The 14265-nt window shown below is 42.3% G+C and overlaps 2 protein-coding genes across 12 annotated transcripts in view; one reads left to right on the forward strand and one right to left on the reverse strand.

The window, feature by feature from the left end:
• FAM13C (family with sequence similarity 13 member C) overlaps positions 1 to 14265 on the forward strand; it is a 508143-nt gene that overhangs the window by 379732 nt on the left and 114146 nt on the right. For 7 of the 9 annotated variants that reach the window (XR_011024565.1, XR_011024563.1, XR_011024566.1 and 4 more), the window contains one exon: positions 4844 to 4938. Coding sequence is in view for 3 of the 9 variants with exons in the window: in XM_068258692.1 (XP_068114793.1) it covers positions 4844 to 4938 (95 nt within the window). In the remaining 6 variants the exon portion in view is untranslated. Of the gene's footprint in view, positions 1 to 4843; positions 5001 to 14265 lie in introns of those variants that run through there. The other 2 variants (XM_068258691.1, XM_068258693.1) reach the window with 1 other exon arrangement.
• PHYHIPL (phytanoyl-CoA 2-hydroxylase interacting protein like) overlaps positions 12530 to 14265 on the reverse strand; it is a 301123-nt gene continuing 299387 nt past the window's right edge. For all 3 annotated transcript variants that reach the window (XM_068258697.1, XM_068258695.1, XM_068258696.1), the window contains exon 5: positions 12530 to 13914. In XM_068258697.1, the coding sequence (XP_068114798.1) occupies positions 13380 to 13914 (535 nt within the window). In that variant the 3' untranslated portion in view covers positions 12530 to 13379. The remainder of the gene's footprint in view (positions 13915 to 14265) is intronic.

Genomic DNA, 14265 nt, shown 5'->3' on the forward strand with positions numbered 1-14265 from the left:
GATAGGAGTGTTTTGAGTGATGACATTTGGCAGTAGTGTCTGATATACTCTATGTGCTAGGTCTTGGTTTCAACACACCGAGGCGAAGCTGTGTCCCTTAGGCCTCTTGCACACTGCAAGTGATTCCGATTCAGATTCCGCATTTTAATCAGTTTTTGCATCCGATTCAGATTCCGATTTGCAGTGTGCAGGGAGCAAACTGCAAATCGGAATCTGAATCTGATGTAAAAACTGATTAAAAAGCGGAATCTGAATCGGAATCACTTGCAGGGTGCAAGCCGATATATACCTACACTGGGACTCTGTGTGGCAGTGCAGCTCATATTTTTTCAAGTTGTAACTTTGCTAGAGTCTTTAGGCAGATTGAGTTAGTCTACAGTCACATTCATTGCCTTTTTGGTAATATACAGTAGATAGAGTAAGTCACAGGATGCTATAGTGACAGAAATAAATGATAACTTGATGCTCACAGGACTGTATACAAAACTGCTGTTTCTTGTTGCGATGACCCTGTATGTTGTGTAACTGTGGTGAAATTCCTCCTGTATTGTAAGTATGATGTTTTCTCTGTTATATTTCAAAAATAAAAATGGTTGAAACTAAAACAAGTTAAATACTCACCTATGGAGAGGGGAGGCTCTGGTTTCAAATAGAGCCTTCTTGGTCCTCTCATGATACATTTCCACATTTTTGGGACTCCTTGGTAGGCTTTGGAAGCACTCACATCTCCTAGAGCTTCCAAAGGCATGTGCAATCGCACTGTACATCGCGTGACTAGTCTCACACAATGGATCCACTTTTTCTGAAGTATTTGGGGGATGTAAATACTTCCAAAGGCTGGCCGAGGAGGGCCTTCAACTAAGCTGGTGAAAGGACTTTACTGGGGACCATTGGTGGAATGAGGCGATGGAGAGAGGACCGGGAAGGCTCTACGGCAGTGTTCCCCAACCCTGTCCTCAAGGCCCACCAACACTGCATATTTTGTATAAGTTCACAGAAGTAGTTAACCAGCTCTGCTAAGACACCAGTTACCTCACCTGTGATTGTGTGTGGTTTCCTGCAAAAGATGTAGTGTTGGTGGGCCCTGATGACAGGGTTGGGTAACTCTGCTCTAAAGTCTCTCTTCTTCATAGGTATCTAATTTTTTGCACCTGCTTCATTAATGCCTTATGGTTTGAAAGGGGAAGTTTAGGGGGCTGAATTCCCTACCCCTCAGGTGTGTCTGACCCGTAAAAATGTAATAGCGGTTAGCTACTTGCACACTCCAACTTTGCCATAACAGAGAATCTCAACCCACTAAACTGTTATCTTGGGTATCGAATCCTCTCTCTTATCCAAATCATTCACTGACCTAAGTGAGCTGTGAAGGGGCTCACTACATACCTGGCAGCCTGTGACTATCCATACAGCAAATCTCTGCCTCAGCTTTGCTGAATCATTGGCGGATCTATTGCAGTTATTGACCCTTAAAGGTAACCTAAAGAAATATAGAAGCTGCCATTTTTTATTTCCTTTAAAAAAAAATACCAGTTGCCTGGCTTATCCTGCTGATCCTCTGCCTCCAATACTTTTAGCCGTAGACCCTGAACAAGCATGCTGTACAGAGTATATTGTCACTTAAATATTCCTCAGAGAGGCTCACAATCTAATCCCTACCATAGTTATACGTCTATCATAGTCTAGGGCCAATTTAGGGGGAATGGTATGTGGAGGAAAACCGGAGTGCTTGGAGGAAACCCACACAGACAGGGAAAACATACAGACTCCGTGCATATAGTGTCCTGGCTGGGATTAGAACCGGGGACCCAGCGCTGCAAGGTGAGAGCGCTAACCACTACGCCACCGTGCTGCCCCATTGATCATTCCACTCAGCACAGAGTTGGGAGGAGTTACAGATGGACCTGGCTGGCCTTGGAAAGTGTTTATTCTCATGTGAGAGCACCTTCACCAGTTCTTCATGTCCAGTAGTACTTTGAATTAGAATTCTGTCAGTTTGGGTGGATATTAAAGTATATCTGTCTTGAGAGAAACATGGAAGCTGCCAGTGCTGACCTACTTTTGAAGCAAATGCCTGTTTCCTGGCTGTAATGTCTGTCCTGCGGCTGTAATATCTTATAAATTTCTCGCCTGGGAAAATGTGTATTGTGACAGTCCTCATTCGTTTAATACATTTATTGTTGAGCGGGAGGGGTGACAGTGAATCAGTGGGAAACATCCTGCTTCTATTTTCCTGAGTCAGAGCACAATGCCAGATGAGGTATGTACAGATGAAGATTGTACCCCGATCAGATGTGTTAAGAGCCAGACTGAGCAACAATCTTGGCTGTATGGTGGATTGGTGTGGCCAGGGCTGTGGAGTCGGTACAAAAAAACATCCGACGCCTCAGTTTATGAAACCTTCGACTCCAGGTACCCAAAATTGCTCCGACTCCTCAGCCCTGGGTGTGGCTCTGTAAAATGTATTAGCTACAGGCTCCTTCTATATACCAGTGATTCTGGATGTGCAGCCTTGCTTTCAAGGGCATAAACAGATGATTTGCATATTCAGGAGTGTTGCATCATGGGAAACCACAGTTACTCAATTACAGCTGAATTAGTGCAAATACCTTCTGTTTTATGAAAGCAAAATTACATTTAACGCTGCTTTTTTAATAGATGGTGTTTGGTCTCTTTAAGCCCTTTGTACCTTTCAGATGGTTCTGGGTCACCATGAGCTGCCTGTCTGGGTATTACTCATGGCTGTAAGGTGACACTGGGAAGAAAAATAAAAATGTGGGAAACGGTCCCCCGTGATTTGAAATGATCGTACAACACCCCAAAATTTTCACCCTCAGTATAGGTAGGTAGGTAGGTAGCCAGGTATAGTTGCCGCCAGTATAAGTATCCAATATTGTTTCCCCCAGTATAGGTATCTTGGAAGGAGGGCAGTGAGCACAGTGGCAGCCCCCCCCCCCCCCCCCCACCACCTGGTTCTCTGCCAGTGATCTAGACAAAGACAAGACAAATAACATTTATATCGCGCTTTTCTCCTGGTGGACTCAAAGCGCCAGAGCTGCAGCCACTAGGGCACGCTCTATAGGCAGTAGCAGTGTTAGGAAGACTTGCCTAAGGTCTCCTACTGAATAGGTGCTGGCTTACTGAACAGGCAGAGCCGAGATTCGAACCCAGGTCTCCTGTGAGCCCTGTGCAGAGCCCTTAACCATTACACCATCCAGCCACTGCCACTCCTAATATCTGGAGGAGGGAGAGCAAATGGAAGACGCAGCAGGCAAGGAGTGACTCACCACTTTCTTGTTCCAGACGTCGGAGCGCTGCATTGAGGTTGCACACTTGGTTAGAGTAGGAGGATGATGTATAGGCATCTTACTCAATAAATGACTATTTAGGCATGAGCGGCATCGGGGATGTTTGAAAATATCGACTGCGGCCATAAATTTAGGCGAAGGGCCGCGCAAAAATAGTGGCTGTAGTATTTTGCTACAGTATAGTGGAACACTGCAGGAGAAAAATGGCTACAGTGGTTAGTATTAGGATTAGGTGAAGGGTGGTAAGTGTTAGGGCTGGTTCAGTCAGGTACAAAAAACCCCCCACAAAATCCAGGCTCCTCACCTTGAGCTAATACATTTAAACACTTGCAGATGTAATAGAGAGGTGCTGGAAGGGGTGTGGCAAGCAAAACCGCAAAGTCAAAATGACTTTGCTGTTTTGCTTGCCACACCCCTTCCAGCACCTCCCTATTACATCTGCAAGTGGTTAAATGTCCTAGCTGGAGGTGAGGCGCCTGGATTGTTTTTTTTTGTATTTGATCCTTGTGCTTAGGATTTTATCTAGTGCTCTCCCTCTTCCCCTATTAGTGATCTTAGCACACACAGCTTGCTGGTGTGTTCGCATGGTACATACTGTATGTAGGTACTAGCCAGCTCCCTTGCAGGATTAGTTAGATGCACTACCTGTCCCAGGGAAGACGGTAAGGATACGTGCTCCTATTCCTTAGATACGCTTTGATGCGCTGAATGCGTGAATGTTTGTGCTATGCATGTTACAGGGCCAGAGTTAGGGCACATACGACACTGGGCTACCTCTACGCGGTGTATGTGACTATGCAAGAGACTTTATTCTTGTAACGAAGATCCCAGCTTTTAACTTAGGGACTGTAGGGACAGCATTGATTGCTGCATGATTTTTGTGAATGGATTCATATGAGGATTTGCAGGAGTATGTGGAAGTTCATTTTGACTTTGCTAGTTGAGACGGGTGTCTAAATCGGCATGCAGAAAAGCATTTGGTGGCTTCTGGTATTCAGAGGCGTGGCAGTAAGTGACCTTGGAAACTCAGTGCTATTGCGCAGGTGCACTTGTGCCAGAAGAGAAGCCCGGCCTAGAAATGCAGGAGGCTTCCGGGCAGAGGGCCGCGCGGGAGTGTACATATTACTACGCCACCTAGGTGTTGAGCGCTGGGTGAACCTTATGACTGTGCACCCTGCTGCCGCTTAAATTCCTGGCGGCGTTCAATACTATTCCCCCTCCGAGTTGCAGTAATTCAGGGTCTGGTCATTGCATTAGTGCAATAATAGTGCCCAGCACCAAAACCACCTGCTTTGGCGTGGGGAGCCACTGGAGGGTCCAGCGCCTTCCCTCTCCTTAGGTAAGTATTTACTTTGCAAATGTGTAATATGTAGTGTGTTCATCTGAGGTTGTACTTACTGAATTGTGAGACTTGCTAAGGACAAGATGAGTTTTTGTTATCTCCTGCTACACAAAACCTTACAATTGAAAGAGGGTGTCTATCAGTAAGTGGCTTTACGTGTTATACAACCTCACCGTCACCCTCTCGTGTCTTCCAGGACTGCACAGAAAGAAGACAGGATACCGATGGCTGAAGAGTACTGTGAATACAAACAGATAAAAGCTAAGCTTCGGCTATTGGAGGTCCTGATCAGTAAGCAAGATGTATCTAAAACTATTTAGAGAGTAAACCACATGCGGTATTCTGAAGAATAACTTTTGCTGTATTTCTGCACACTCATGTATGACACTGAAACGCCGATGCACTTTAATAGTTCTATACACTACCTGGTAGGGATAACAGTAGCAAAGGATCAGGAAAAGGGATAATGCAAGGCTCTGTCTACAAATTGAAGCATACTCCTAATAGTCTTGGTTTTACTAAAGCTGGACTCCAGGTAGCAATATTATTTTACCTCTGGCATCTGAGTACTATCTAATAGATAAATATTCTCATTACATTTATGCATTACCATATGCAGGGAGTGTAGTGTTGGGACTGACTCTTAGCGCTTTTCCTGTTAGTCACAGGACTGCTTATTTTTGCAGTGTTGTTAAGCGTCTCGAGCCTGGTCTCAGGCTTATGCAGCTGGGGAATGTGATGCAATCACATTGGCTCTCTTAATCTACCCGGATAGGCATTCCTGTGCAAATGTAGCTGCATTAGAAAAATGAAAACATCCCCATTTTAAAATTAATGAAGGATGCTTCATCAAGACAGGTGCAAAGAGAGCTGAAGCAGAATAAGAGCAGTTGTACCAAGCAGCCAATCAGAAGCCTTGATTCTTTCAACAGGGGGAAATCTGATTGGGTGCTCTGGGCAGTTACACCATTTCTGCTCTAGTTTTTTTGTATCTGCCTTAAACAAAATTTTAATAAATCAGCCCCATAGTGTCTAAGCGCAGGTACAGGTATGTAGCATCCTACCTAAAAATCCCCCTGCATCCTCCTCCTGTGTGTCCGTGCTTTTGCATACCGCACATGCGCGGCATTTAGAGCAGGACGACCGGGCCAGGAAGGATGGGTGTGTGTGCGTCGCTTAAAGTGGATCCGAGATGAACTTTTACACATTGCATAATTGTGTTCCTTTCCTATTGTTTATAGGGCATTTCTAAAGCCAAATACTTTTTTGTTTTTGTTGTAATACTCTAATTCCTTGTAAACTAAACAAGCCACTCCCACAGGTTTTCAGAGAGCCAAGGCACTTTCAAACAGTAGCAAGGGCTCATGGGAGCTCAGTCTGGGCAGGAGGAGGGGGGGGGGGGGGGGAGGTATTACTAGCCAGAGATTTCAGAGGCAGGGGGGGAGGAGGGGGGACTAGGTTTTTTTTTTCTCACAGGCTGAATGCTCAAGATGCAGATAAGCCTGCCTCTGTGTAATGTTTACAAGCAACATGGCTGCTGTCATTGTATCACAGGAAGAAATAATCATATTCTATTGAAGCTGTTTACAGCTAGATTTGCTGTGTATACTATCTTAACTTTAGATAAGATAGTTTTTCATCTCGGATCAGCTTTAAGAGGGAGGGAGAGAGAGGCAGTGCAGGGGGGGGGGGACGCAGCCTTTTTTAAAGCTGTTTTTAAACAGGCCTTAAGCCTAGTATTCTATAATCCAAGAGTTCAGCTTTACATATTGTGGTGAAAAGATTTATGAATGTCTGATAATCCAAGGCAATAGTCATTATATGAAGGCACCAAAATTGGATGAAGGCTCTAGTTGGTTGCTAGGGCTACATGGCATTTCATTGCTTCATCATGGTGGGGGAAAAAAGGATTAATTTCATTGAAGCGATCTGCAGGAACCAGTCAGAATCCATCTTTTCCTGGGCTGACTATTAAAACTGAACACTGATTGGTTGATATAGGTTCCTGTATATTGCTGATTGCACTACTTTATAGAAGAAGCCTGATTGGGTTTCATCATGAATGCCAAAGGAACAGACTGGACTTGAGGGATGGTCAATGAGATGCTAATAATTTCGAGTTGGTGCAGGAGTATGCAAATTTATGCATCTTGAAAATGGACCAATAACATTTTGCATCAGCAGAATTTGATTGGTTCATTTTTAAGCTGCATACATTTGCATAATGCTGCATCAACCTGAAATTCTTTGCATCTTATTCACCAGCCCTACTTGACATTATTCCCTTTTCAAACTCCAATATATTTTTCTGAAGGGCATTATGGTTGTAATCTGTCAGATTGAATGGGGCTGATTTAATAAGACTACCCATTTCTGTTTGTGTTTCATTTTGTCAATTCACTAGCTTTTAAAAAGCTTAAAGTTCCTTGATCATTACAATCAAATTTGTGTATAAAAGTGGAGAGAAGAGTGCCTATGGCAACCAATCGTATGCTGCCAGTCATAGAAATAATGCAGTTTGTATTTGGATTGGTTGGTGTAGAGGACAGCTCCATTCTTCTGGTAATTTATACACAAGTTTATGTTTTACTGATTGCTTCATTGTCAGAAGTGCCTTTGATATGTTGCAGACGTTACCTGTAATGCTATTACGCTCCATAAGTGTACATGGGGTAGAAGTCTAGATTTCAGAAAAAAATTAAATATATTTATTGGGGATGGTCAATGGGATGCTTATAATTTCGAATGAATGCCGATTTTATGTAACTAAGCAGCAGCTACCGCATTTACTGGCCTATTGCTAAGTTGCATATATTTACTTAACATTAATTTTGCATCAACTCGAGGTTACTAGCATCTCATTCGCCATTATTTATATATAAATAATACATTTTAGTCTCTGGTTTCCTAATTTTTAATATTAAGGTATGGTTTTTCCCATCCTTAAAGGACACCTGTAAGTGGTTAAAAAAAGTGTAACTTACCTGGGACTTCTACCAGCCCCCTGCAGACGTCCTGTGCCCGCACCGGGACAAAACTATCCTCTGTTCCCCTGCCATGGCTCACTTTTGTTTTTGCCGACTTTTGTGTCGCCCTGCCCGCACGTGCCCTCATGGCTGGGAGAGTCCTGTGCTGGCGCAATATGGACCCTGCGAAGGGAGCGCAAACGAGTGTGCATGGCCAGGGCTGCGCAGGCACAGTAGCCAATGACGTAAAAGTTGGCGAAAACAAGTGAGCCGCGGCGGTAGACCGGAGGATCGTTTTGTCCCAGCGCGGGCACATGACGTCTGCAGGGGGCCGGTAGAAGCCCCTGGTAAGTTAAACGTGTTTTTTTTTTTTTTTTTTACTGATTACAGGTGTCCTCTAAAATGTAAATTTTTGGTGGGAGAGCCATATGTATCTTCTACAACCAAAGGCCAATGATGTAAGCAACAGAACTGCACTTTCTGAGATCTGCTTTGTTGTTTACCTTTGACTGGAGCGGCAGCCATTTACTTCCTCCTATGGCAAAGCGTGCGCCTCCAGCGCGTCTCCCATATCAGGAAATGAGGTGGCTCTGCCTCCAGTGTTTCATATCTAGTTTTGTGGAATATATTGTCAGAGCAAAAAAAAAAGTATTTTTCAAAATATTTATTTTCTTGAACATTTTTGTAAAGTTAAAGCAGCATTGCATATAAGAGACTTTGTGATTTTGAACAAATTAAAGGGTAAATTGCATTTGATTTTCATCTTTATATATGAGAACTTGAGTTATGTAAGGTTACCACATTGTTCTATTTGTCTCAAGTCTTTAGCTTACTCAGAATAAAATCAAACACAAGTATAATGTATCCGTGCAAAAGTTTGCCTTATACATGAGAAAATAATACTTTTTCCGAATTTAAAAAAAAATTGCAGTATGAAATGATGGAAGGTCTTAACACAGTTGTTAGGACCAAACCTCGTAATTTTTAAGTCAGGCAGATGCTTTCTGTAGGGCCCTGGCAAAGGCGTGGTTACCTTGCTGTAGGTTGCTGGGACAAACTAAGAGCAGCACTACTACTTATACATTTTGTAATAAAAGGGGAGGGGGGTGTGAAGGATAGTGGGCTATATAAAGTAATGTGCAGTGTTCTCCCCAGCCCCCTTGTGCCAGGTGCCTCCACTTGTCTGATAGCAGTAAGTAAGTCACTCTATGGTTATTAAGCATTACAAGGCTGTGGACACCCTACCTGGAAGATTTTTTTTGGGGGGGGGGGGGGGGGGGGGTGGCGGCTAGAAAGATGGGATAAATCTGGGTTACATATAAATACTGCATTTTTTGGGACTATAAGACTCACTTTTTCTCCTCCAAAAATGGAAGGGGGGGGGGGGGGGGGGTGTCACTGAGTCACTGCATCTTATAGTCCAAATGCAGGTAGTTCTTGACTTGTTAAAGGAGCACTTAAGCCAACATAAAAGTTTCTCACCAGGGGCTTCTACCAGCCCCATGCACCTGTCCAGTGCATGTAGACTTGCTCCTATGCTCCTGGCCCCGCCGGCAGCCAGAACAGGAGCCGACAGGCCGGGAACGCAAGTGATTCTTCGCGTTCCTGGACGCAATAGCACCCTCTATACTGCTATTGTCTCCAGGAATGCGAAGAATCGCCTGCGGTCCCGGCCTGTCGGCGAAACCAGAAGTGGCTGCCAGCGGGGCCAGGAGAATAGGAGTGAGTCTACGTGGGCACTGTACAGCTGCATGGGGCTGGTAGAAGCCCCAGATTAATAAAACTTTTTTTTCCGTTGGCATAAGTGACCCTTTAACGCCTGCCCTGTATTGTGCCCATGCAGAGGACGACACGGGGGCATGAGTTACAAAGGGGACATAATCCACAAGATGCCCTTTCACCATGGATACACCAGGTTTAGTATTTATTTTTTTCCCCTGGTTTTTGTCCTCTAAACCTAGGTGTGTCTTGTGGTCAGGAGTGTCTTATAGTCCGAAAAATACAGTATACATAAATACTGGAAAATTGCGACAATTTTCTAGTGCTCATCAAAAAACGTCGCAAAGCATTGAGGCAGAATCACACTTGAGTGTGCGTGGGCGAATCTGCAGTGTTAGTCGGCATTAGGGAATCGCACGCGCCATTTAAAAAAAAAAAAAAAAGCTGCACTGTTTTTTCGCTGCAGGGAGAAAATACTCATTGCTCCCACTGCGATTGCACATTAGGAAGCATTATGTGCGATTTCCTGTGCATTTTCACAGTGAAGGAAACCGGCTGCAATTTTTGCATGTGACCCCCCTGCTTGAAAAGGGGGAGGGGAATAAAAAATGCAGATTGAGACAAAAAAACATTTAATCAGACCTCTGCATTTTTCAAAAATGTGTAAATAGAAAAACAAATGCAATTACCATTTAACTAAATATAATAGAAGTTCTAGTGTATGGAATCAAATAACCTACAGTGGACTTTTTTTTGCCATTTACAAAGACAACGGCTTAATCACAGCCTTGACTAATGTTGTTTCTCATGATGGTGCCTGTCTCTATTGACTATATAAAATAAATCAATATTTTCTGTACCATTATTGTCATTGTATCGCTTAATCCTTCCTTTTTTTTTTTTTTTTTTTTTAATTCAGAAGATTTCCACATAGGTAGAGATTTAGTGATATTTTGAATATTTTAACCAGATGAATGCGAAGTGTTCAAACTGAGACAACCAATTGTGAAAAACTCCTGCATTAGAGTTTAAGGGAAGAGATGTATTATTTTTTTTACAACTTAAGTGCAACCTGTGTGCAGCTTGAAATTGGACCAATTTAAATTGACAGTAACTGCATTTGATTGGTCCAGATTCAATATGCATACAAAACCTGCACAAGGTCGAAAATGTAGCATCTTATTGGTCACATCTCGCTGAGGGCATTTGTAAAGTTTTATTAGTAGGCAGACTAGATGAATGACTTTCCAAATATCTGTTCACCAAGGCAACTTATGTAGTAGTTACTGTACCTCTGATGGAAGGCTGGCGATAGATATACCAAAATAGAGGCTTTCAAGACCAGGAGATGATTACCATGCATCAAAGTAAAAGGAACATAAGGCAGAAAACACCAGGCAAACATAAGGCATCAGCCCGAAGTCTGAAACTGACCCCCCCCCAGTCACATGTGCTGCAGAGAGGCTTGTGTTTGCAGCATTTATGAAGCAGTGCAGAGTGTGTCTTAAAGGGGATTAAATTAGATTTTGTAGCTTCTAAATATGGAATGCTGTTGTAATAGAAGTGAGCTTACGATCTAAAAATTCACCTTTCTGCTCGCTTTATATGCAGTCTGATATCTTCTGCAGCACTGTATGAAGTCCTTAGTCATGTCACTAACTGTCCCTTAGTAACTCACTATCTTATCCCAATTATACTCCACAGGTCTGTATACACCTCAGTGTTGCTCATCAGAATCCAGCATGATCCTGCATGATTATGTGGGGAACGAGCATTGTGCCGACATGTGTCTTCCTTAGCAAGGTGTACTGTTTCTATGGGTGGTTGGAGGAGGACCAATGGCTTGTGGCGGGCAGGGTAAAGGATTACAATGGGCTGGGTCACTTCTTTAGTTTAAAGATCTGACATGCCTAGTCTTAAAAGGGACTACGGGGTACATCTGTGCACTTGTTGGACAGAACTGCCCGAAAGGCCAAGTTCAAGCTTGCAGGTGTATTAGCTGTTTAGGTAATGTTTAGTGGAAACAATTAACTGGTTTCCTCCCATACTCCAATGGGACCCCATCCCTGCAAGGCAGAAATAATTCATAGGGTAGAATTTATAATCCACCCCCATCCCACAGCATTAAACAAATGGAATGTGCCAAGTTATTTATTTTTTCTCAGAGCCAGCAGAAAATGTTGGTGAATGTTAGGTTTTCACTTGTCCTTTAAGACATCTCTTTGAAAGTGACCTTCCCACTTTGGTGATAGTCATGGGTTGGAGCATTTGCTGCCTTATATCTTTTTCCATCATGTAAGTCTAGTATTCTTGTGTATAACAATGCAAGAATGTACCAGGTTCATGTTTGCAGTACAATATGTGGAAGAGGATGAGGCATACTTTCTACCCTAGTGCTTGACCAGAGGTCGTCTAGAGCTGGGAGGCTGGGCCTATACTCCGAGGAGACTGAAATGTCACTTTAGTAGTTTACACAGTGGATTACCAGCCTGGCCAAGTAGGAGTAATTTACTAGTTTGGACAGAGTGATCTGGTATGCCAATTATGCACTTTTGTGTACAGGTCCTTGTGACACATGATAGTTAATATATTCTGTTTACAGGTTCTGTCCTAATCCATTTTGTCTGAAGGGTCTAGTTTTAATATGTAAAATAAAAATGCTAGATGAGTAAAGTGTATGGTAATGTAGCACAAATTTTAAATCGATATGTTTTTCAAAGCCTTATGTTTAAAAGACAAAAATGTATACAAAACATCTTTTCAATTCCTAAGGTTTTAAGAATGTTGAATATGCAAAGCTGCCTTAATTTCCATGTTTATGTTTAAATATACCAGAAGTTAAAGGTCTTATTTCTCAATACAGTGTAAGATGTGTGGACTTGACGTATGCTGCTAATATTCCCTTTTCTATTTGTGTCACTCACAGGCACCCCCACACAGTAAAAGGCAAAAAAAATAAAATAAAAAACCCCCACCACACTCAGACTGTCTTTTGCTATTGTGCTAAGCACTTACCCCCCTTTTTTAAATATTCCTACTGGTTTAGTATTTCTCTTGTATCCAAAATGCATGATTTTAAAGCTGATGTTTTAAAATTGTTTATGGGGATTGGGAAAATGAAAAAAAATGCAAGTAAAAAAAAAATACCTTTTTGTGATGTTTTTGAATTTTTTTTTTAAACACTGTATAAACCGGAATGACTTAAGTTTTGTTTAATTAAAATCTTCGAAGCAAGAGTAACAGGAACGTATACACGATTCAATGAAGTTTACAGTCTACATCTTTGATAAGGGAAGAATGGTCAATGGCATGTATACAGTTGCTAATAAAATGTGCTCTATATATTCTATATGATTTGTAAATATTTTATACAACGGTACAAATAAAATATTTTTCTATCATATTGATGATGTCGGAACACAGTATTTGTTTCATTTTTTAGCTAATATTGTTTAACATTTAACATTATGTCGAGCTGACTTGGAAGTGCTGATGTCTCTAAGGCTTGGAGAGCTCAATCATGCTGAAATTACAATTTTTCATGCTTTTTTAGTTCCCGATAGTTTTTGTTTAGTAACTTAAAAATTAAACTGCTATTTAGACACCCCAATAAAGCCAATATTGATCAATTTAATTTGCTAGAAGCAATCTACGTAGAGTTTTTTTTGTCATGTTTGGCAAAAGAAAACAAATTTTAGCAAATGAAAAAAATCAAGAGAAACACAAAAAATAAAAACTGCAACATCTAGAATTGTAACAATTGGCAGAGAAACAGAATGGTTTGTAGTGGTTAAGAGCAGCATCAACTTCACAAATAATAAAAAAAGTTTTAAAAAAGCTATTTAAAATCCTTTGCTGCAGGAGGAGCTACAGTGCAAAGCCAAGCAATGCCTTGCAGGCTTCGTCAGGCAGCGAAGGGGTTAAGGAGTTCTAGTTTCAGTGTATGCATTTGGTGACAGCTGCATTTTTGCATGCTTCCGGACAAAATGTCTGGTAAGAATGAAGAGGAAGGGTTTGTACTGCTTTCACGGTGGGGCCAGCAGGGGCTTAACGTCCAACACTGATGTTGCAGGTCTTGCAGCTGGGATCTTTTTTTGCGTCGGCAGTAGACAGGCTCATGAGCTGATGGCCAATTATTTCTGCTACTGTGCCCCAAGAAAGATCCACTGGGTCAGTGTAAATGACTTCCAAGATTACGTCTTGGGCGTGGCGAAATACCAGGCTGCCGTCCTCTTCAGTGCAGGTCAGAAATTTGTTGTCGCTCAGGCTGAGCTGAGGAAGGCGCTGCTTGCAAAATTCATCTCCTGGTGAGCCCACCGGAGCAATGACTACGATGACGTAGTGGTAAGCTGTGTACATACAGTACAAGTCCCCAAAGTACAGGTTGGTGTTTAGGTTGAAGAGTTTTTCAGCAGGTATCTCAACTCTGTACCTCCCGTACGGTGAATCTTGTGGAGGCTTCCCAGTGTTGAATTCAGTGTTGCAGCTGAAGAAGACTCCTTCCAGTTTGGCACTGATGGGGGAACCATGGCTGCCACTGTTGTCTTTTGGTGAGGGCTGCATGACATTCCCATGGTGTGTCCTGAAATTAAATAGAACAAAGCTAAATTAAATGCATTTCCCTTTATATGCATTTGCTGAAATTATTTTCTCCTAAGAAATACAAATTGTAGATGAATATTTAAAGGATACCTGAAGAGAGAGTAATATGGTGGCTGCCATAGTTATTTCCTTTTAAACCATACTAATTGCCTGGCTGTCCTGCTGATCTTCCAAGCATCAGTAGTGCCTGACGAGATTAGCTGCATGTTTTGTTTTTTTTCTTCAGGTGGGAGATTCCGATTTTTGTTAAACACCTGATCTGCATACTTGTTCAGGATCTATGGCTTAACGTATAAGACAGAGGATTAGCAGGCCAGGCAATTTGCATCGT

Source organism: Hyperolius riggenbachi, chromosome 10 (genome assembly GCF_040937935.1).
Source record: "Hyperolius riggenbachi isolate aHypRig1 chromosome 10, aHypRig1.pri, whole genome shotgun sequence".
Lineage (NCBI taxonomy): Eukaryota > Metazoa > Chordata > Amphibia > Anura > Hyperoliidae > Hyperolius > Hyperolius riggenbachi.